This window comes from Hippopotamus amphibius, chromosome 12, assembly GCF_030028045.1.
Source record: "Hippopotamus amphibius kiboko isolate mHipAmp2 chromosome 12, mHipAmp2.hap2, whole genome shotgun sequence".
Taxonomy (NCBI): domain Eukaryota; kingdom Metazoa; phylum Chordata; class Mammalia; order Artiodactyla; family Hippopotamidae; genus Hippopotamus; species Hippopotamus amphibius.
Genome location: NC_080197.1, coordinates 44514679 through 44539209, shown reverse-complemented (window position 1 = coordinate 44539209; position 24531 = coordinate 44514679). Strand labels below are relative to the sequence as shown.

At 41.3% G+C, this 24531-nt stretch overlaps 2 protein-coding genes across 3 annotated transcripts in view; one reads left to right on the top strand and one right to left on the bottom strand.

Moving 5' to 3' along the window:
- Positions 1–2151: 2151 nt before the first annotated feature.
- Positions 2152–12889, bottom strand: LOC130833430 (uncharacterized). The gene is made up of 2 exons (XM_057703104.1): positions 12737–12889; positions 2152–2382 (listed from the first exon to the last, which is right to left on the bottom strand). The coding sequence occupies exon 2, from the start codon at positions 2359–2361 to the stop codon at positions 2170–2172; it is 192 nt and encodes a 63-aa protein (XP_057559087.1). The 5' UTR covers positions 2362–2382; positions 12737–12889; the 3' UTR covers positions 2152–2169.
- A 673-nt stretch (positions 12890–13562) lies between these two features.
- Positions 13563–24531, top strand: part of LOC130833256 (protein SLX4IP-like) — a 136652-nt gene continuing 125683 nt past the window's right edge. Inside the window, exon 1 of one of the 2 annotated variants that reach the window (XM_057702698.1) lies at positions 13563–14087. The gene's annotated coding sequence lies outside the window, so the exon portion shown is untranslated. The remainder of the gene's footprint in view (positions 14088–24531) is intronic. The other variant, XR_009048442.1, reaches the window with a different exon arrangement.

The window sequence follows — 24531 nt, the reverse complement described above, 5'->3', positions numbered from 1 at the left end:
ATGGCCCTGACTATTCCTGGATGCAGTGGCCTGGAAGATGGGCTTCCTGCAGCGATGGATAATAATTAAATTATACTAAAACTTACATGACTATTCTAAATTTAGAGCTATAAAATATGATTTAAAGAAATATAAACAGCTATAATTTTTTCCTAAAAGGAATCAGGGCTCTTTGGAGAAATGGCTGATTCTAGGTCTGAGGCAAGAAATAAACTAGATGAGCTGGGGACTTTTTCTGCCCAAAAGTAATAATATTATTAAAGACTACTTGGATCATATCAAAGGGCACAGGAAAAAAAAATGACACAGGAGTCAACCTGGAGGGAATCTAAGATGGAACAATTTAAGCATTCAAAAGAATACTGACAGTAACAGACTGAGATAATTCAAATTGACTATAAAGGCTGATAAAGGGAAATAAAGCATATATCTTGCCTTTCCTGTATAAATGCATTTTGAGGGGTAACAATAGTTGAGGCAAAGTTAGTCCAGCTAACAAATGGAGAAGAAATGAGAGCGTTTGAGCAGCACCATTCTGCAACCCCAAACGAAGTAACAGACTACACATCATAGTGGCTGGCAAACTACAGCCCATGGGCCATAGCCAGCCCACTGCCTATTTGTAAATAGTTTACTGGCTCACGCTCCTGTATTGTGTATGAATGCTTCTGTGCTAGAACAGGAAGTAAATAGTAAGCATCACCACGCACTTGTAGCTGTGTGTGCTTATCCTCACTGCTAAAGGAACACACTGACACCTGAGACGTGCTTAAAAGTATTCCAGCAGTGAAAAAAAAGGGAGGGGATAGAGTCAAAGAGATTGCCAAAGTGTTGATAATTGTTAAAGTTGGGGGGTGGGTACTATAGAGCTGCATATACTATCTTCTATTTTGGGGTATGTTTGCAATTTTCCATAATAAAAGTAAAACATTTTTAAAAGTAACAGACAGACAAACAGCACATTCTTTTGACGTACTTCAACCGTTAGGACATTATTACTCACCTGAAGGTCAAAATGGTATATTAAAATAGAAAATGTTTCACAATTACGGGGTCAAAGTTCTCTATCTGGGGCCAGATGAGTTTCAAAATTAATAATTTTTTGGATTTTAGAAATACAATATAGTGTATAATGCCAATAATCAAAATAATATGGTGTTTACTACCCCAAATCCATATAGTCATAACATAGTATAACACTCACAATCAAACACAGCATTTCTGCAGTGAAACTACATACTCATATTAAGTGGAATAGGGATTAAACTGCCTCATCTCAGTTAAGATCAACTACCTAAGGAGTCATGACAAAACTTTTTAGATTTTAGAACTTGCTGGATTTTGGAATTATTGATAGGGGTTTATAGATCTGAATTATATTACTGTATCCTCTTCTTTCAGTGGCTCTGGAAAGTAACAAATTATTTTGAAGCTAAAATATTAGTCATTCCTCAGGATCCATGGGGGATTCATTCCAGGACCGCTTCCCCTCCCAGACCGGATACCAAAGTCCGCAGATAAGCAAGTTCCGTACGTAAAATGGGGTTGTATTTGCATATAACGTAGGTATGTCCCCCCCAGATACTTTAAATCATCTCTGAATTACTTATAATACCTCATACAATGTAAATGCTATGTAAATAGCTGCTTTTTGGAACTTTCTGGAAGTATTTTAAAAAATATTTTTGATCCGTGGTTCACTGAATCCGTGGATTTGGAACCTGAAGATATGGAGGGCTGACTGTAGATACTAAGGAATAAATACAACCAGTTTATCTTGGAGAAACCAGCGAACAATAATAAAACAGAAAAGAACCTTTTGCAAGTTACAGAGCTGTAGGCTGAGGCATGGATTTACGGCAAGGGAACAACGGCTCCTTTGGACACACTCGTGATCCTGGTGACACTGCTAGTGCAAAGGGCAGGACAGGTAATGGGCTGACTGCCCTTTCAGGCAGGTGTCAAAGGTTTCTGTGGAACAAAGTTTTCTAGAAGCAACTCTAAGATAATATCTTGCCAGTGGTTCATAATAAAAACAACAGGTAACTCACCAACTTAGGCTTTTATTGCAAGAGCCCTATACGTTCTTAAAGATGATGTTTCCCATTGTTGGAACATACCATTTGGTGGACAAGATTAAATGGAACTCACCTGAGGATCGCAGGCCTGCTATTTCCCTGGGATGTGGTTCTTCTCAGGACTCGTGAGTGCACGACTGTCCGGCTCAGAAAGGTTGTCTTTATTAGGAATTTGGAAAACAGGGCTGCTTTTGATCCTGTGCCACCCCAAGTGTATGAGACCAACGAGAGGTACCATAACAACCAGAACTTTGTAATCTCTCCAGAAGTTCCGAAAGCTCATAGTACTTCAGTATCCGCACACCTAAGAAAAGGTTGACAGTTAAAAGAAAAAACAAAATAAAAAAAATCCCTCAAATTACATCTCTAAACCACCACAAGCAGAATATTGCCCTCTAATGAAAGCCGTTAAAAGTTTTTAGTTACAATACACTGCAGCGTTCATTAACAAGAAGAGATATGTTGTAGACTTAAAGGGATGGCACGAAATCAGGCCTGGCAAACTTACAGAGCAACACGAGACATTTCGTCAGCAACTGCAAAGACGCAAACATTACCTGTTGGGAAAGCCACTGGCATCTTTGGAAACACTCAGGCATCAATATCATTTTCATTACATAATTAACTCTAATTTCTCTGAAGCACAATGAGGTTAGATTAAAAAAATTCTATTTAGTCACAATTAGAAGAATAAAATGGCAATCCTTAGACATGCAGTAAGAACTCAGATTCTGCATTCTGACAGGATGCGAGTGACCACCTCTCAACTGAGGCTGAGCCAGGCATGGATTCCAACAGCGGCATGACTTCTGCCTTGGACCCTGTGAGTTAATCCCATTTCCATATTTATGTGCTGAACCACTGCACTTAAGGCCATTTCCACATTTGTTTGATGAACCACTGCATTTTTGAATGTTTACCCTTATCACTAATTACTATGCCCTACAGTGGTTACTCTCAGCCCAGCTTACACAAAGAAACTGGGGCTAGTAACTTGCCTGGAGTTTCAAAGCTCAGCAGTACTGAGAACAGTCTTTCTGCTCTTTGATTGGGAAAGCATGGAGTGTAGCCCAGGAAGTCTGTTTCTGATGATCTGCTGGGTTTGGGAACTTGAATCTGGACAACCTCTAAAGACTCCTTATACACTTAAAGGCACTCACTAGGCTTTTGCGATTCGTTTTTAGACTCCTGATGCTATGAATATGAATGGACCCCTCTCCAAGTTCCTTTCTGGGCAGAGAAGGATAATAAAGACTGCTCCTTCAACCAAGGGACATACTAAGAATTAGGTTCAATTGCATGTATATGAGTTTCAGTACCTTGAAACCTCTTACAGTAATTCTGTGTGAATGTCTTTAGAAAAATGTCCGAACAGAAATTTTACTTATTCCTTCCCTTTTAAATCAAGATTAAAATATAGGACTAATGAACTAAATGCCTGAACTTTCTCTGTGTTCTGTGTGTACATATTAAAAATAAACAGAAGACTTAAGAGTTATGCCTACATACACATATAATTCCCAGGATTAGAAACCATTTCTCCTTGAGGCCTAAATTCACATTTTATGAGGACTTTTTTGCTAAACTGAAACAAACTGCTAGATGGAGGAAACATGATCAACTGTATAACTCCAAGTACATTTGGCCTTTTTTCCTTTCCTCAAGTGCTTTAGTATCCTACACACTTTCTGCAACCTTTAGCGACCATACCTTTTATTGACACGTGTATGTTCTATCTTCGGAGAGTTAATCACAAATAACTGTATCATGATTGCATTTCCTTGTGAGGCCCACTGTGCAAAAGCCTTTGGGGCATTTGAGATTTGAGGAAACAATGAAACCACCGAGGGAGGTACCAGATGACTCGGAGTAATGAGGGACGAACTAGAGTAAGGGTTATTTCCCAGATGGAAGGAGGGACTGAGGGTGCACCAAAGTCAACTGACTTGTGTGGACTGACAGGTGGCATTTTTGTCCACAAAATACCTTGAATTCAAGGTTTAGAAGATACTGTCCTTTCACATCCAGTCTCAATACTTAAGGTGACCTTAACACCTCCAACTCTGTCCCTCTCGACACGAGCTCATCAAGTCACAGTACTTTTCACAGATGGCGTCTCTGCTCTTCACCGTTTCCTTCTCATGATCACTAACATATCACTCGTTGTTGGTCACTTTTTCCTTTGATATAAACTTTTAAGGAAAACCACTTATAGAGAAGAGAGTTGTTTGGATAAAAGAATATAATAACAAAGCTAGGATGAATAACTCAATAACTAAAATTCAGAACAAATTAAAGTGCAAACGGTAACAGCAATGTCTGGAAAGTGGTGTACGATTCTCTCCATGAAGACCACAGTACGAAACGTGATGTACTGAACCTTCCTCAGATCAGGAACAAGTTAGTTGCCTGCGCTCAATGCGTCTTTGGGTCATCCCTGGGTTAAGGACAAGGAAGGCGCTCCGTTTTATTTATGTTGTGTTTAACAGACTATTATTCTTTTCCACTAGAATAACTTGAGGATCCACGCATCTTTTTCTAGGTTTAGGTTTAGTTAAGCCTGGGAATGAGTATCTACTTTGGCTGAAAACTCATTATTTGCCAAATTACCAGTGAGGCCCAGTAACAGCACTCCCTGGTTAGTAAATGACGTGGACTGATTTCATGATTAATTGCTGTAATATCTGCTTAACCGTTATGCCCCCCTTTCCTCAAATTCTCTGTATCTCGCACAGTGACCTGGCTTGGGGGTGAGAGAGCAGGTAACTATTTTTGGATGATTATCTTGTTGTCCTTTGAGAGGCCTGGAAAATGATCAGGATCAGGATGACAGGGTCTTTTACTTTACAAAGTACTTTTTAGAGTCTTCACATTTAAATCCACATAAAAATGTCGAGTATCACACCATCTGTGTAACAGTCCATCTCCACCAAGCAAGATGGACTTAAATGTCAGTTACCTGCACCTACTTCGTTTCTTTCACCTAATACTTTCCAGCATTTTACATGTATTCTGTTGCTTGAACAACCCACATCCTAGGGCCAGACACATTAGACTAAATAAGGCTCATTGTTAGTTGTAAGCAAAAGACAACAAAGTAAGTTAGTGAAATAATGCATTCCTTATTTTCTTCACATCTTCTTGAGGAACTTTTAAACACAATCACATATATTCTGGGGATGCAATTTTTTTTTTAATTGGAATATAATTGCTTTACACTTGTACCAGTTTTTGAGGTACACCAAAGTCAATCAGCTCTGGGGATACAATTTTGATTTAACACATTTTTTTTTTCCTAAAGTCTTTCTGTGGGATTTTTTTTTTCCAAAATGAAAATTAGCATCACTGCCCTTCTCTAAAAAATATATTATGGTTTTACTTTTTAAAGTTAGAAAATACAGATATAAGAAAAAGAAAGCTGAAAACATCTGTAATCTCTTTGGTTTTAACAAAAATGTGATTGTAATATGCATGCTATTTTGTAATCTTTTCTTCACGCAAGAATAAAAATCTTCATTATGATTTTTTAGTGGCTGTATAGCTTTTGATTTATGGTGATATCCTAATCTGACAGATTGCTGACTGATAGAAATTTGAGATTTTTTTCAGTGCTTTATTCCTAAACATGCTAAGAATAATAAGCATTCTTATAAATCCTCCAGAGTCCATGCTCATAGCTTCTATATGCTGCTTCTCAGGATAACACACAGTCTTACTAGAATCCCTAACAAGTAACTCATTTTTCAAATGAACTGACAAGGTTTTCAAAACCTTGACTTTTACAAAGGTTCATGGGGCTGGGCAGCAGGGAGCCAGGGAGCTCCCCCTTGGGGATGGGAAATGAAGCTGGGCACAGCTCACCTTGAGATAGTCCTTCCCCCAAAACATCTGGCAACAAGTTATTCCTAGTGGTATTGGAACTATTTTCTGGACACAAGAGATTCCTGAGTCTGAAGCAAAAATTTCTCTATATGCTCAAAATGATCAGATTTGTTGCGCAATAACAGGCTGGTTTCTAAAATAAGTTAGTGTTTGTTGTTCATTCACTGAGCCTTTCAAGTTTGCTTGGAGTAAAGCAGCAACAGAAATGACAGCAGGAAGACTTCTTCCCTTTCCTTACCCTCCTTTAGTGTACCTGCCACAGCCCTTTTCTTATCTTTCCTGAATCTTCTTTAAACACACTCCTAAAAAAAAACAAATAAAAACAGAAGGTATGGAACTCTTTTATATATATATATATATATATATATATATAGTTTCTTTTTTTTTTTGTTTTGGAAATCTTTTAAAAATTTGGAGGGAACCAAGAGAAAGGAAATGAGATTAGTAAATTTTACAATAAGTAAAATAGAAAGTAGATGTTAATGGTTTTCTCCATTGAGATGCCTTCTGTTAAGTTTAGAAAATGTTTAGAGGCCATCAAAACAGATTATGCTTTCTTACACTATTATATTATTCAAATTATATACTTTGCATTATTCAAAAGTTTTCATATTTTTCTCTTGTTTTGTTTTGTTTTCATAACAATTTTATGAGATCACTTTATATATGAAGAAACACTAAATGACTGATTCCAAATTGTCAGTTAACTGCGGCACTCAGATTCTGGAGTCCTAAAAGTCTTGGCTGGTATTCTTAATAGCAATTTTCAAAAGTCAAGAATTAGTATCCCAGTTTTGGCAAGAGTCAACCAGAACTTCCAGCATGATGATGGGTGAGAACATTCTGGGTGCATGGTGCATACCTGTGAAGGTCACGGAGGGCAAGTACCCTAGTGCATTACACCTGGTGTGTTCTTCTTCTCATGTCAGGTACACTAGAGGTTAACAGGTCTCGTGCCACTTGGTCCAAAATGAGAGGGTAAAAAAGCCTATATCCTCCAAACACATGCCCATGATCCACTAACACTTGAGATTAGTGAGGCTAATTTTAGTTCAGTTTTTTAAGTTTAGTGCTCAGTACAGAATGAATAGTGAGGGATTAATGAACAGAATGGAGAAAAGTTTGCTATATCTCTGCCTCATTAAAACATCGTAATCTTTCTGAGTGCATATAAAGGCCAAGAAAGGAAAACAGAGATATATGCTTCAGACCACAAATACTCTTTAAATTTAAGGCACTACTGTGTTTAGAACAGCAACTTTCCCTCGCCTCAATTTGTATTACAGAGATTACTAGCTCTTCGTCAATTTGTGTTACAGAGATTACTAGCTCTTCGATTTCTACTGCTAAGGCCTCCCGCAGGCTTACTGCAACTTGGTACATTGCAAGCCAAAGGAAGGTTTCTTGGTGCTAGAAATGGTCAGTAAGGTGGAGGGCAAAAAGGGCAAAAAAGCAATTAAGCTTCCTAGAAAATCCTAAACAACCTGGCTCTGGCTATCAGATTACCCTTTCTATGTAGCAGCCTGTCAACTAAAACCACCTCTTTTGCTATTGGTTAGCCCTCCAACAGCCTGAATGCAGGAAATACTCTGGGGAAGGCTCTCATTTTGCCTACTGGGCTTGCTGAGCGCCATCTGCTGGTCTTTTGGACACAGTGTAAGGTAGATTATCTCTTCATTGCTGCTCTGCTTAAAGCATTTGGAAAAAAATAGTAATGTTTAAAAATTAAAAAAAAAAATTACCGAATGTAACTTAAACATGAAGAGAATGCTCAACAGAACGCTGAACAATCAATTAACCCAGCTCTTGTGCTTGTAATATTTCATGAAGTTTATCGGAATTGGATAATGCCTTTTCTTTTAGCACAACAGTGTTGGTTTTCAGTATTTGTGAATTCTTCATTCCCGAGTTCCAATTACTAACTCTGAGGATAAAGTTCTCTTTATCCTCAATTTTAATACAGCAGTTCACATTTTGGCGGCTTTTCTGTACACTTTAGAAAGGACTGCATGTTGTCTTCAGGCCTATTCAACTGACTGGTGCGCTAAAGAGAACAATAGCTTCCTTTTTTCTTTTTCTTTTCTAACTACATCACCTAAAATAACAGCCTGGCTGAACTTTCCCCGTCTTGCAAAAATACAGGTACCAAAAACATTATTGTCAATTCTTGATGAACTGAATGGACTATACCTGAGTTCTAAAGTTTCCATTCTGCAAAATCCCACCCCTACCCTGACCTACAGGCAGTAGCTGGGCTGCTGACAGCACAGCCTTGTCAGGAGCGGGTCGGCAGAAGGTAGAGTACGGCCGACAGTTCTGTATAAGCATTTTGTGGTCTCTGTTATCCTCCATTCTGTTACTGTGAATTCAATGTATTCATAAATAAATAATATACTGAAAGCATCACAAGTTTTACATGGGAGATTTACTAACCATCCACAACCTAAAATGTGAACAGAGAGTGAATCATTAGTGACTAATGAGGAAGAGACAGCTTACCGGCAGGGTGTGGTTTATTGGAAAGGTTTGGAGAGCTGTTATGAAGTTTCCAGACCTGCCTGAAAATCTTTCCACCCCCCTTCACTGTCTTTACACCTGCCTGCCATCTGATGTGGAGGCTGGTGGGGAGTTACCCGCATTCAGCAGGCTCTTCCCGATTAAATGTGCAGCTGAATTGGGCCCTCAGTGCTGCAGCAATGACTTTATGTTCCCCTGGTCAGCTCTGAATCCCTAAAGGGTTGGTTTCTGTCTTCATCATTTCTGAGATTTCTATTTTACTCTCCACTTCCGTTTTTGCAGGTAACCTTCTGGCCAGGAGGAAACTGGCTACTGGGTGTGAGCCCTCCACTTCCTGCTCCCACGTGTCCACCTCAGCTCCCATCTTCACCTCCTCCCTCACTGTCTCAGAGGAAGACCTGGCCCTTCTGTTATCTACGCTCCAGCCCGTTCCACCTGCTGCTGTGTCTTCAAGGTTCCAACTCCATCCTCCCCCGTCTTCTACCTCCCACCTTTCACTCAGAACTGGTTTTCTTCCTCTGCAAAAGCCGAGCATTTTTCTCCACTGAAAAGAACCAAAAACAAATTCCCCAGTGCAGCTGTCCTTTTATCAGCCTTCCTTGCAGTTACTAGACATTCTGATTCCTTTCAAATAATGCTTGTTTTTAGAGCCACTTCCATCTTCAAACCCAAGTAATCTGCTTTTGCTCCACTCTCCATGGAAACTGCCCTGACTATGAAGATCACCAATCTCTCCCTTTCCATGACCTCTCTACAGCGCTTTTGAAGAGTTCTTGAAACTCTTTAAGTATCTGAGGCTAGTCTGATCTTGCTTAGTCTCCTTTAATGACCTCTTGGTTTCCACCCACCTACTCACCGTTCTCAAAGCTCTGTCCTTGGTGTTCATTTCCTGGGTGGCCTCATTCTCATCCAGAGCTTCTATTTTAACACACCCACTAAAGACTCCCAGTCTTCATCTCCAGCTTAAGCCCACACATCCCACCGCTCTTCCCCACAAGTGTCTAAACACATCTCACATGAAAATGAATCCTTTTTCCTTCCCAAACTGCTGTTTCTCCTCTGCTTCCTGTTTTGGTTGTTTAAAAAAGGCATTATTTACCATGCCATTCAATTAGAAAATCTGGATATAGGGGACTCTGCCCTGTTCTTTATACTCCCCATCGTCAGTCACCCAGTCCTCCATTGGACATGACATTTCTTTTACATAATTTCTCCCCACAGCTACAGTCCAAACCCTCATTACCTCACACGATCTCTTTGCTTCTCGTCCACTGGTTCTCAAAGTGTGGTCCCCTCGCCACTGGCAGTACCATCATCTGGGAATTTATCAGAAATGCAAAACCTTGGGCTGTCCCTGACCTACTGAATCAGAAGTCTAAGTTGGGATCCAGTAATCTGTGTTTTAACAAATCCTTTAGGTAATTCTGAAGCTAAAGTCTGAGAACCACTGTTCTAGTCCATTCTCTACCCTCTTAACACAGCCATCTCAGGGAAAACAACAACAACGGACAAAAACAGTGGTGTTACTGCTTTGCTTAGCCTTCAGTGACATTTGTGACTAGAAGGTGAAACCTACATTTCTTAGTAGAGCACAAAAAGCCCACCAGGGTAGTTCCTGCCTATCAGTTCCCAGGAGGTAAAGCACAGCATTTAGCTAGATCATTGTAGTAAGGATGCATTGTTGGGCAGTGATGAAGGGGATGAGTTGTGGAATCCCTCTGCCTGGGCTTTCCATCTCTGCCTTACCACTTTACAACTGGCGGTGACCGTGGGTGAGTCACTTAACCTCACAATGCCTCAGTCCATCATCCACAAGCAAGAATAGTACTGACACCCATCACAAGGTTGTTGTGCAGTTGTCACAATACCTGGCACTCGGGCTGGACTCTGTAGCTGTTAGCTATTATTTTGATTATTTCAAAAGGTAAAAAACCATTACTGGTGCCAACCTCGAGTGTAGAAAGAACAGGAGAGGTCTGGAATGACTAAGGCAAGTGGATTCATAAACTCTAGGCAGTTTCAGTTAGTCTAGATGTGAATAAAACACCCAAATCCTCAAGAAAGAGGTTCTGAGGTCTTTGGGGCTATTTTGATCAGATTCCAGGATGTTTTAGAAAAGATAACAGTCAGGCTCCTAAAGTGAGGGTCAGGAAAGCTAATCATAAAGGAAATCGGAAAACTCAAGGACAGAACAAAACAGCAAAGACAGGTTGATAATTCATATTTGTTTCTCTGATAACAGTTAATGAAGTTAAAGTTGCCAAGTGATTAAACATGAGTCCTAGTGTGATGAAGCTTTGAGTAACCATGGAAATCAAATTCTAACCTCCCATATAAGTTATGATGTTAGGCAAATTACTTTTTTCCTGCCTCAATTTCATAGTCTGTAACGTGGGGCTCTATATTTAGGTATTTATTGCTTAGTCCAGTGTCGAATACGTGAGTATTCAATACATGGCAGTGATTATTATTCCTGTATGTACGGTATCTTCAACACAAATCATACATATGTGGGTGAGTCAAAAATTATCCACACTCCGGTTATATTAAAACTTCTGTCCGCACTGTCTTATCAGTGCTTTCCGTTCAAGGCTACTGTCTCCCCAGTCACTGCTATGCAGGTGTGAATGTGTTACATTAGTTCATTTATGACTGTGGTGTGAGCAAAAATGGATGCCTCACTTGTGATCTGCAGGAAAAAAGAGCAGTGTGCAGTGATTTGTTTTTGCAGTCTGAGGGTGTGCACATCTGTACACTTCTGCCCACACTGTTGACACTGCAAAAATTTCATTTTAAGGTGTTAAAGCATTCTACCTATAGTCCTGATCTTGCTCCATTGGACTTTCACCTGTTTGGTCCCCTGAAAGCAGCCCTACAAGGATGAAGATTCACTTTGGCTGAAGAAGTGAAGACTGGTGCATTCACGGCTCGCAGCTCAGCCTAAAACATTTTTTAATGAGGGCATACAAAAGCTTGTTGACAGATGGACAAACTGTATTGAAAAGCAAGGAGATTATGTTGAAAAATGATGTATTTGTCTTTTCTAAACGTTAACTAAAATAAATTCTACAGCCAGAAGTGCAGATAAGTTTTGACTCACCCCTGTAAAAACAGGCACTTCTGGAGACTCCTGTTTGACCAAAGCTCCTGGGAGTGCTGAGACAGATGTCAGTCCCAGGACTGACTGGCCAAAGAGAGTTGAAGTCATATCCTCTTTCCGGGCAATGGGTATCCAATGACTGATCACTGCAGGGGTACGAAGGCCTGGCCCTTCCCTCCAACCTGGGCCAACTTTGAAGGCCCAACCCAGCACCAGAATTCCTGTGAGACTGGTGGAGACCCTCCTTGGGACCACACCACAGCTCAACTTTTTCTCTCCACCCTATCCTGCTTCCTTTCTTTCTCGGTAAGATCCAAAAAGTCCTCCCTAATAAATGTCCTGCCCACGAATCTCCTTAGAGTCGGCTTCCCAGGGAACCCAATCTAGGACGATCTGGAAACATCCTGTTCATTTATCAGTGTACCTATTTACAGTTTCCCCTTCCATTACTGAACATAAGCTCCGTGTGGTCAGGCACCATGCCTGTCTCGGTCACTGCCATATCTGCTAACTCGGCACAGTGTGACAAATATTAATATAAACTGACGATGTTAATGAATGAATGAAACTGCCGCTACAGACCCCCTCTGAAAGAGCAACAGGATTTGTGCATGGTCCAATTTGGGAGGAAGATGCTTATGACTTCAGGAGGTTTCCTTCTCAAAAGGATTTCCATCCCCTGCACGTCCAAAGCGCCGAATCCTGCTCTGCTTTCACAGTCGGCACTATCACGCTGTACATCCAGTTTCACACCAGAGGGTGGCTCTCACCTCCCAGATACACACAGGTGGCAGCGCAGGTGCAATCGGTGCTTTCACTGGGACACTTTTCCCTTCTACTTTACGGTGTAGCCGCGTAGATAGGAGAGGGAGGATGGTCTACAGCTGGAACTCTACACACACCACTACAACAACCCCTCGCCACGCACATTCCTCCCTGCAGCAAGGATTCACTGCCGACAGCTGTTTTAAAGGTTATTTCTTTAGCCTTCTAAGGAGCCAACATCCTCCTATTCCCCGCCCCCAAATATCCTTCAGCGACACCAGTGACCTTTCCGAGAGAGGAGGAGACACCTACAAGCCCCCCCCCCCCCCCCCCCAGCCTCCTCTTCGGCCGGGTAGAGAGCTGGCTTTTCCACCTGCGGTCCCGGCGCTCTCACCTGCGCACCAGCCGCCGCGCCGCCCCGGCCGCCGCCACCCGCAGGCCCCAGAGGCCGAGCCCCACGAAGCTGTCGCCGCCGGTCCTGGCAACTCGCAGCCCACGCTGGGCGACGGCGCACGCGCAGCTCTGCGGCAGGCGCCGGCCCCGCTCCGAATCCGCTCCTCCGGGTTTTAGTGACGTTCTCAGCCGAGAACGCGGGGGCCGGGACCGGAAGGAGGCGGAGCTTATTCAGTGTCAGTCTCAGCAAGTCATTGAACCTGGGGAAGTTAAATAACATCAAATGGACTGGTTAAGGCACAGGATCTTCCTCCTGGCACGCGCTTAAGAGGCACTTATTGAATGGAAAAGCGATCAACCGTTCCCGTGGGCTCCCGGGCCTCCTTCACCTGACCAATTACAATGCGCCGGATTCCATCGTACGTCGCCAACTCCCCGCCTTCCTTTACTGAAAAACCTGGAGATAAGGACGCCGCAGCGACCACTGCTCTGGATTGGGTTGGAGAGCGGTCTTGCGCAGTGAGAGCCGGTGGCGCTCAGTTAACCGCTTCTGCCCTTAGTCCGCCGCCTGGGGGCCTGCGGGGAGCGCGGAAGGCCTGTGTCTCTGTGCCTTTCACCAATCAGATAATTTGCGCGCTACGTCCCCGTCCTGCTTTTTCGTTCGAGGACAAAAATTGTCCTCTCCTGTACTATTCAAAAGAATTGTGGGAGAAATTAGGTTCCTGGCTATTTTAAAATTTATCCGGCACTGTGAAAGCCACCTTTACTTTCCATCCTGTGTTTTCTATAATCTTCCCCTTCAAAGATTCGGGAGACGTTTCCGACCCTTGTGCTAGTAATTTTCCGGGGTCAAGAAGCACTCTGCACTACAGAAGTACTGCGTTTTATTTTGCTCTCGATCACCCCCGCTGTCCCGCACAGTAGGAAACTGTGATTCCTCACGGGCCAATCGCCTTCATTCCGTTCTCAGGCTCCACGTCGTCCGCCTTGGCCGCCATTTTTGTTTGGGGCCCTCGTAGAAAGCCGCGGGATCATGGGCGGAGGCCATTTTTCTTTTGGGCGGATTCCGCGCGCTTCCCGAGCCGCTCGCTTAGTGTTTCTCCGCCATCTTAAGTCCTGGTTGTGGCTTCAAGCCGACCGCGAAGCAGCCCAGGTCATCTTTTGTTTGGGTGGCGGCAGAGTTCCTCTACGCGCCGCGAGCCCTTGGGAAGCGGGAAGTAAGCCGGAAGCACGGTTTTCCAAGCTTCTGAAGGCTGGCTTGAGAGCCTGATGCACAGCCAGGTACTACTTGACCAGTGCACCCGGACAGTAACAAAACAAAAGCCCGAACCCAAACCCTACCACCGTCGTAGGTAAGAACTTGGAAATGCGGACAACCTAAGATGTTCCGTCACTTGAACTAAACTGTTTGCCCATCTCTTCTCCCCCTAGGGTTTTTTCCTTTGATTAGTGAACTTTTTCTGAATCCTTCTCCCTGTGCTTCCACCTCTCTCCATTGTTTTAAACATAAGGGTGCGGCAAGCCTGGGCTTGACAGTGGATGTGTTGGTCTGGAAAATTCTTTTTTTCTGGGGCAAAACAGAGTACAGTGAGTGGGCCAATTGTATCAGACATCTATATGTACAAATAGATTCCGCTTCCCAGACATTTTTTGGGTTGTGACATAAATACAGATTGTGTTTGTATATACTTCTCATTCATTCATTCCGTACATTTGTGGAGTGCCTAGTGTGTACTAGGCCGTAAGGATTCTGCGGAAATTAAAATGAAACCGCTTTATCTCATGGAGCTTACATTCTGTCCCCTTGACAGCTGCAAGGTCGGGGCAAGTAACAGTACTATGGTTCTTAGCCCTGTTACACTGTGCAAACAAGTATTCACTTGCTCCTTCCTGTATCCCCTCCCCCCCCCTCCCCCCCCCCCCCCCCCCGGGCAGGGGTAAATCGTATTGACAGTTATTTTTTGGATCCTAGGCATAGCTACATTTGTAGGCCAACTGGCTAATTTTACAGCCAGTATTCAAGTTACTTAAGGCCTCGTGTGGTCCATTTATCAGCCGCGTACTTGGAAACAGTCTGCCTCCATCCCTGGGCCTGTATACTGGGTCAAAATCTTCCCTTCCAAGTGCACATTAAGTCCAGAGAGCACTGATTCATGGCATAGACTAAAGGCAAAGACTGTCTCTTTTCAACTTGTGCTGCTGAAACAGTATATGGTCAGTTTATTCCATGCTTTGAACGCAGTGGACATACCGCACGTTTTTTCAGCTTGATGTCAGGATGCCTTTAGCAGTCTAAAAAGTAGAGTATGTCAGTCTCCTATATTGTTATGTAACTTTAGCTATGACAGCATCTCATGTCCAGTGTGCATATTTTTATTTTTAATTTATGTAAAGTTGAACTTAAAACCCAGACATTTATTCAGTAGTTCAATATCAAGTTGGAAAACCTTGGGCCGTAGTTTACCAAAGCTTTTTTGGCACTTTGCTTTCTTTTGTCTTTTAAAAATGAGAACTCTAAATCTAATTTATTTCGGGGTTTCTCAGCTTTGAGTGATCAAGAAAATCACGTGTTGTGCTTTAAAAAAAAAAAAAAAAAAGATTCCAGGCCAGTATCAGTAGAGGTTGAGATCCTATGGATGAAATTCAGGAACAAGTAAGGTATTTGAGAAACAGCAAATGATTTTTACATTTTCCACATTGCTATCTTAGATTTTTCTCCCTTACAGATTTACTTAAAATAATTAGGAATTTGAAGACAGTTAAGAGAGTTGGACTGGGAATGTGGTAAACCAACTTCCTAGTAACCGATCAACTTACTGTTTATTGTATGTTCTAAGAAAGTTGTCCAGCCTTTCTGTTTCTCCTTCCTCCATTAATTGGGGAAAAAAAGGATGAAGGTCCTGTTGTGTTTATTTAGTCTCATGTATGTTACAAAATGTAATGGATATTTATATTCTGTGAATGTGAAGAAAAGTATTTTGCAAGAGCAATATTCATTGCTTCTGATTTTCTTGTACTGTATCTGATATTGTATATGGCAGTAAGCATAGTGGGTACAGAAATGAACTCTAGAGACAGACTCTGGGTTCAAATCCTAGCTCCTCCAGCTACCAGCTGTGTGACCTTGAGCTGATTACTTAACCCTTCTGTGCCTCAGTTTCCTCATCTCTAAAATAAGGTTGATATGAGCGTCAGATGAGGTAATATGACAAGTGCTTAAAACAGTGCCTGGCACATAGTCACAGCTATGTAAATATTAGTTAGCTATTGTTATATTTAAGTCTTTGGATTATTAAGGTTTTGTTCATGCATGCAAATCACTTAAGAGGAAAAGGATTGTAGTTCCATGACTTTTCAGGACGTATACCCGTTTAAATATTCAAGCCAGGAAGATGTGGTGTTGTTTTTTTCTTAAATGGTCTTTTTTTTTTTCAAACAGCTTCATTGAGGTGTGATTGTCATACAGTAAACTGCACATGTTTAAAGCATACAATTTGATGTGTTTTACCTGTATACACCCATGAAAACAACACTGCAGTCAAGATAATGAACATGTCCATCACCCCCAAAAGTTTCCTCTTGCCCTTTTGTATTCCCTCTGGCCTCTTTCTTCCAGGCAACCACCGACCTGTTCTCTGTCATTCTAGATGTTTGCATTTCCTAGGGCTTTATCTAAATGGAATCTTAGAGTACCGTGCTATCTTGGGTGGTGGGGTAGTGCCTGGTTTCTTTCACTCGGCATAATCGAGAGCCGTCTTTGTTGTTGCAGGTATCAGTGGTTCATTCCCTGATAATTGCTGAGTAGTATTCCATTGCATGGATAGACTAGTTTGTTTGCATACTTGCCAATTGAAGGGCATTTGGGTGGTTTTTATTTTCATAGTGCTTATTTTTGCATTGGAAAACAAAAGTCTAATTATGTGGTGGCCAAGCCTTCCACATACAGAGAAACCAGGAGGTGCCAGTGGTAAAATGTGTTTGTTTGGGACTTTGTCTTTGCCATTGTATAGTTTATGAATTCATGTTCTCTGAGTGAAACATGTTACAGCTTTTTAAAAATGCAAAACACATGCATTGAGTTTTTAGTGGATTGGACTTCTTTTTTATTGAGATATAATTTATATGTAACATTATGTTAGTTTCAGATGTATACCATAATTGTCAGGTATATGTATATATAGTTGAACAACTGGGGGATTAAGGGTGCTGACACTTCATACCATTGAAAATCTGGGTATGACTTTACAGCGCACACCCCTCCACCCCCTTCCCGTATCTGAGGTTCCACATCCTTGGATTCAACCAACTGTGGATCTGTAATACTGTAGTATGTATTTATTGGGAAAAAAATCCAAATGAAGTGGACTCTCCCAGTTCAAACCTGTGTTGTTCAAGGGTCATCTGTATACAGTATTATACACAATATTATTAACTGTGGTCACCGTGTAGTACATTACATTCCCAGGACATATTTATTTCATAACCAGAAGTTTGTACCTTTTGACTCCCTGCACCCATTTCACCACCCCCTACCTGCTACCCCCTGCCTCTAACAACCACCACTATATTCTTTGCATTTGAGTTTGGTGTTCTGTTTTGTTTAGTTTTAGATTTCACATATAAGTGAGATCATATGGTATTTGTCTTTCTCTGTCTTACCTATTATACTTAGCAGAATGCCCATTCATGTTGTTGCAAATGGCAGGGTTTCCTTCTTTTTTTCATGACTGAATAATATTCCATTGTGTGTGTGTGCACGTGCGCATGTGTGCATACATGTGTATACGATGTTTTTTTTATCCATTCATCTGTCATGGGCAGACACTTAGGATGTTTCCCTGTCTTGGCTATTGTAATTAATGCTGCAAGTGAGCAAGGAGGTGCAGATCCCTTTTCAAGTTAGTGTTTTCCTTTTCTTCAAATAAATACCCAGAAGTGGAATTGCCAGATCATATGGTAGTTGTATTTTTAATTTTTTGAGGACCTTCATACTGTTTTCCATAGTGGCTGTACCGATTTACATTCCCATCTACAGAGCAGGAGGGCTCCCTTCTCTCCACATCCTCACCAACACTTATTTGTTGTCTTTGATGATAGCCATTCTGACAAGTGTGAGATGACATCTCATTGTGGTTTTGATTTGCATTTCTCTAATTAGTGATTAGTCCATCTCATAGATAAGGAAACCTGAGATTTAGAGGTGCTGAGTAGGCTGTCTGAGATCACGTGAAAAGGTAGGATCTGAATGCATGTCTGTGTTACTAGAACCTGAGACCATGGCTGCCTCATGGATCCAGGACCTATGTCTGTTTCTGACAAAGTATTAAATAAAAATTAGATGTTGTTTATTAGTGAAGCATCCCACACAGGGCCAGGTGAGGATTTTCTGTGGGTCCAGCGGGAATGGGAGGCCCAGATCTTGGGTCAACTGACCAGGCTAAGAATATAAAGTGACTAAAAGGTAGGGCTGTTCTGTGGAATTAATCTTGGTAGGAGATTTCAATATTTGACCTACATTTAAAGAAAAAGAAAAGAAAAAAACCCCAATTTTTTTGGTTACTTGTATTACTTCCTTCTATTGTTGGCATTTCCCTGTTTGTTTTTTGTTTTGTTTTTTGAGGCCACTTTGGCATCCAGAATTACCATATGAATAATAGGAAAAGCTGATTGGCCTTTTTTTTTTTTTTTTTTTGTACACTGCAATTACCTTTTCAAATTTTATCTAAGTTGTTGCCAGCCAGATCTTGGCTCATTTGTCATTTTTCCTTGTTATTTTGTTAAAGTTTGTGATTCCTTCCTTGGTACTGTCCTTTTGCGTGTGTGTGATAAATTAGATTGGGGGAGTAGGGGCCACAGGGAATGAAATGATTTCTCATTCTTGAATTACAGTTGTTCCTTTGGAAATTCTAGGGCCTTTGTTGTTTCCGCTCCCATAGCTAATGAAAGTTTTTTTTAAGATGATAGAAGGAAGTATAATAATTTTCTTGATAAAATTTGAAATCTGGCGATTAGAATTCTAAAGTTAATTTCTGGTCTTTTTAATCTGGAGTAGTTGCTTTGGCTTGTGACACAGACCAGCAATGCTAGAAGAAAGACAAATGTGAATTTCAGAGTGCCTTGCATTTTCCCACAGAATAATCTGGCAGGTCACTGACTTTCTTTATTAGAGTTTATCTCTGCTTTGTATTTAAATGACAGGACATTCATACGATATTGTTTAATCTACTTCCATTCCCTTCCAAAATTAATTTTCTTGAGGATTTTAGGATCTTTCCCTCTCCACTAAAGACATGCATGCGTACATATTTTTGGTGGGGTCAGATGCTATCAAAGTCTCCTCTTTGTGAAAGAATGCCTGTTTTCAGGTCAGAGAAAGTGGGCTCAAGAATACAGGATAGAGGATGAGATGTTATTTGTAAGACATTTACTTGAACTTCTCAGCATGCTTATGTAAATTATATGCTTTCAGATATTTGGAAAATTGGTCTTTCTGGAGATTGTCCTGAACCTCTTAAAAACAGGGTATAAAGTGAAAATTCCACTGAACATATCCTTGAATTGGCAGCTCTGAATAGGAAGGCTTTTTATCATTTCTGCTTTAAACCCCAGGCACGAGCTTGCTCTTCCCTCCTGAAAGTAACTCCAAGAGCCTAGGAAAGTAATTTTTGAAGATGCGTGTTTGCTTTTGAAATGTATGTGTGTACATTTAATGATCAGTAAAACAAGTCCAGAAAAACCTAAAGATGTTCCCAGATTTAAAACTTTACTAATACAGAGGCTAATAATATCTTTTCCATTCAAATGAATGTTAGGATGTTAGTATTTTAAAGACAAAAACAAAAAGCACTGAAAACCTCACATTTATGACCTAAACTTCAACCATGTATCTGTTGCCCTTTATATTCAATACAAAACGCTTCCATCTTCTGTTTACGTTTACATGCATACCAGCTCTCTCAACTTTGGCTGCATGATATGTGTAGCTGGAGTGTTATTTATGTATTGAAATAGGACAAGAGTGCTTTGACTTCCTTTTTAGAGGGCCTAATGTGGAATTTGGGATTTGGAGACAGTAAAGATGTATTAGATTAATAGGTATAAATCTAAAAAAATAATAAATTAACACAGTCCGTAGCCACTAATTTAAGTAACATCAACAGACTCAAGTTAGCAGACTTGATGCACACCTGTGTCGTGCTCCAGGTATCGGAGAGAATTAGAGGGGACCCTGTCCTCAGGAAGCTTATGGTCAGGCAGAGGAGAGAGGCTGAGGACCAGCCTTACCTGTGAGAGGAGAGGGGGTGTACGGCACTGGGGTGGCCCAGAAGGGACCGTTCACTCAGGAGATCCCTAGAGGGCGCCAAGGAACAGGTGACATCTGAGTTGGGTTTAAGAGGATAACTCAACCTTGGAAGAGAGAGGGCATTCTGCAGTGCTGCATGCACGCGTACGCACGCATGGGCAAAGGCGGGGAGAGGTGGAGCTGCATGTTCAAGGACACGGGCTGGAATTGGCTGTATGGAGGCCTTGAAGCTGTGCAGGTGCCTGAGCTGAGAGGCGGAGGTGGGGACAGGTGTGATGCTGTGGGAGACCTCATTGAAGAGCTTTGAAGAAGGGACACCTCCTCAGATACCTCTAGTGATGGTTTGGGAGCTGCAGGGATGGGGACAGGAGGTACTTGAAGAGGCTCTGGTTGTGGGGCACCTTCAGGATAACCAGCTCTTTGGGGTCTGGGACCTACTGGCATCACCAAGTCGTGATTTTTTTCCTTCTTGTGGGAGGGAGATGGGACCGTCTGTGACTGTCATCTGTTCTGTCCCAGGCAACAGGCACTGAGAGAAGAGAGCAGAGTGTGTGCTGTCCCCAGATTCCCTGGCAAATGGTCTTTCTGTATTTAAACGTCAGCTTTCTCTGGTTTTGTAAAAGGATAGTGAGGGACATGCCCCTCACCTCCCCAGCATGGTTGTCAAGGCAGAAATAATACAAGGGATCAGGAGACTCCCACCTCTACCCCTGCTGCCTTGACACATCTGTGGAGACTTGGCTGGGAGATGGGTGCCTTGCTCTGGGCTCCTCCTTTGCCAATTTTTGTGTTGGATTGCTTCATTTTGAATACTCATTCTTTGCTTGTTATATGTCTTGCAAATATCTTCTCCCAGTTTGTGATTCCACCACACCTCTTCCCCCAACTGAAGTTTTAATTTTTTTAACCTTTTTATTTTGAAATAATTATAGAATTGCCAGAAGTTGGCAAAAATATACAGAAAATCCCCTGTACCCATCACTCAGCTTCCAATGGTAACATCTTTCGTAACTATAGTGCAAATATTAAAACCAGATAATTGACATTGGTACAACCTACAGAGCTTATTTAATAGGAACCAGTTTTATATGCATTTAGTTCTGTGCAATTTTATCACGCGTTTCTACTCCTGTAACCAGCATCACAGTCAAGGTGTAGAACTCCATCGCCCTAGGCTCCTCCTGCTACTTCCTCATAGCCACATACCCTCCCCATCTCTAATGCCTGGCAACCACTAATGTGTTCTGCACTTCTGTAATTTTGTTGTTTCAGGAATGTTATATAAATGGACTCATACATTATGTAACCTTTTCAGATTGTGTTTTTCTCCCTTAACATCATTCCCTTGAGATGATCCATCCAAGTTGTCCTGTGTATCAGTGGTTCACTTTATGATTGCTGAGTAACATCTCATGGTATAGATATGCCAGGTCTGTTTAACCATTCACCCACTGAAGGACACCTGGGTTGTTTCCAGTTTTTGGCTCTTGTGAATAAAGTTGCTGTGAACATTTGGGTACAGATTTCCGTGTGAGCCTAGGTTTCCATTTTCCTGGGATACAGGAGTGCAATGTTTCGATCATATGGTAAGTGCATGTTTAGTCTCGTAAGAAACTGCCAATCTCTTTTACAGAGTGGCTCTACCACCTGTACAGTCCTACCAGCCATGTATGAGAGATGCACTCCTTCTGCCTCCTCACCAACATTTGGTGTTATCCCTATTTTTTTTTTTTAGCAGTTCTGCTCGGTATGTAGAGATATATCATTGGGGTTTTATTTTGCCTTTCCCTGATGGCTATGACGTTGAATATCTTTTTTTAATTGAAATATAGTTCGTGTACAATGTTATGTTAGTTTCAGGTGTGCTACATAATGATTCGACGTTTGCACACAGTATGAAATGATTTGATTATCTTCACATTTGCTTATTTACCATCTGTCCTCTTTGGTGAGATACCTGTTCATGTCTTTTGCCTACTTTTTGACTGGATAGTTTTTATTTTTTACTGTCGAGTTTTGAGAGTTCTTTATATGTTCTAGTTTATAAGTCATTTACTGGATATGTGCATTGCAAATATTTTATTCCCATCTGTAGAGAAGATTTAACGTTCATACTGCCAAATCTACCATTCTTTTCCTTTGTGGATTGTACTTTTTGTGTCTAGTTTAAGAACTCCTTCCTTTCTCTGAGTTCATGAAAACATTTTCTAAAAGGGTCTAATTTTTCACACTTGAGTTTTTAGCTCAGCTGTAATTGATTTTTCTGTGCTGTGTGAAGGAAGTAGTGGTCCAGTTGTATTTTTTTCCACATGGGTAAACGGTTGCTGGATCATAATTTACTGGATGAATAGCCTCTTTATTTCCAGCTGATCTTCGGTGCTGCTCCCCGTCATCCATTGCTGTGGTCCCGAGGGTTTGTTTCTGGTCTGTGAAGTCTGTCCCTTCGGCCTGTCCTCTTTGCCAGCACATTATTTGATTTACTATAGCATGGTGGTAGTTTTGCTATATCTGGTAAGACAAACTCCCTCCTTTACTTGTTTTTTCCTTGCTTTGCTCTTCTTTCTTTTCTTTTCTCTCTCATGTATCTTAGTTCTTTTTGCTCTTCCTCAGATACCCTGTTCAAGATTGTGGCAGGGGTTGCATTAAGTTCAAAGATCAATGTGACAAGGTCTGGCACATGTCTTACTAAATGCATTCCTAGATATTTTATGTTTATGGAATGCTAGTTTAAATGATATTTTCAGAAATCTACATTTTCTGCTCATTTCAAAGAAATTGCTTTTAAGATTCAACAGTAAGCATGTTTGCTACATTTTTATAGATGCTTTTTTCACATTAAGAAATTTCTATTCTTAGATTTCTGTTTTTCTTTTTTCTTTTTATTTTTTTTCTATTTCCATTAATGTGATTACATACATCTATTCTACTTCAGTTTTTAAGTATGGTAATTTTTCTAGTGTTAAACCAACCTTTCCCTCCTCAGATAAACCTCACTTGGTTCTGGAGTATTTTTTATATATTGTTTGATTTAGATTACTTCTATTTGTTTAGGATTCTTGCTTCTGTGTTCAGGTATAGAATTGGCTGTGATTTTCCTTTCTTAATCTGCTGTTGTGTGTTTTTGCTCTCAGGGCTTCATAAAATGAGTTGTGTGGTGGTAGGGAACTCCCTCTCACTCTCTTCTCTGGAATCATTTGTACATTGGCATTATTTGTTCCTGGAACCGCTGTTGGATTTTGGATCGCAGAGGTTTAGAAATGGAAGAGACCTTAGAGGTCAGCCTGTCCAACAGCATTATTCTATTGAGGAAGAAAGAATTAAATGCTGAGGCTCTAGTCCAGAAGGCATGGTCCACTGCATCATGACTCAGCAATTTCATCATTGTAGCAACCCTAATCCTGAGACTCTGCAGGTGGTCCAGTAGGTAGACTCCACTCTGTCAGTGCAGGGGGCTCCGGTTTGATCCCTGGTTGGGGAATTAGATCCCACATGTGTGCCACAACTAAAAGATCCTGCATGCCAAGTGAAGATTCCAAGGCAGCCTGAATCAATCAATCAATCAATCAATCAGTACTTAAAAAAAAAGAAAAAAAGGAAGAAACCCCAATCCTGAAGTAAAGGTAACAGCTATTTTATTACCTAAGGCAGGAGTTCAAAGCCTTTGCACCAAAGTCCATGCAAATCCATAGAGGGACTTGGAAAACATCCCATCAACCTGACAAACTGGTCCTTAGGTTTTTAGGGTCACTGGATTAAGTTGAAGAACCCAGAGGGGAACGGGAGCCTTGGGAGGCAGGCCCCCTGACAGCTCATGGAAAAGCCGTGTGGAACAGGCAGAGACAGCCCTGCCTCTGCTGTGAGCAGCTCTGTGTAGCAGCAGCTCAGATGGGCGTTAATACAGATGTTGCCCGTTGTGATGACAGGTGATGATTTTCATCAGGAATATCAAAGAAATATTCCATGTATGGTATTTTTATGAAGTCAATAAAGATTCAGTACATTTTTTGGAAAACTTCCCTAGAAGCAGCCAAAATAAAATGGTCTCAATTTCTGTAATCTGAAATATTTCTTCATCCAGAAGACTTTCTTGAGCACCTTCTAGTGTTAAGCAGTGCTCTGAGGGCCCGTCACCTTTGCTAACCTGCTCCTTCCAGGATAGATGAGTGTGCTTTCACCATATTTGGAAATTAGCAAATTGATTTGGTTCATTTCAGATTTTGGTTCATCATGTAGTTCGTTTCCAGCACCTGTGCCTAATGCTGTAATGAAGCAAAGGGAATGTGCCTCTTTATCCAAAATGACTTTCGCAAGTATGCAGGCTCAAGGTCTATGCTGTCCAGATGTGTTATGGGCTTTATCTTGGTGGACATCATTTTTTGTTTATGAAGAAGTGTTCCATGTCACATAGCATAATGGTGAATTAAAGTAATTCAAACCACATTTACCTTAGCTGTGGAGCCCCTCCCCTCCTCCCTCCCTCTTTTCCAACCTCC

Coding starts and splice junctions, on each gene's coding strand:
- LOC130833430 (XM_057703104.1), bottom strand. CDS start 2,361: ATGAGCTTTCGGAACTTCTGGAGAGATTACAAAGTTCTGGTTGTTATG.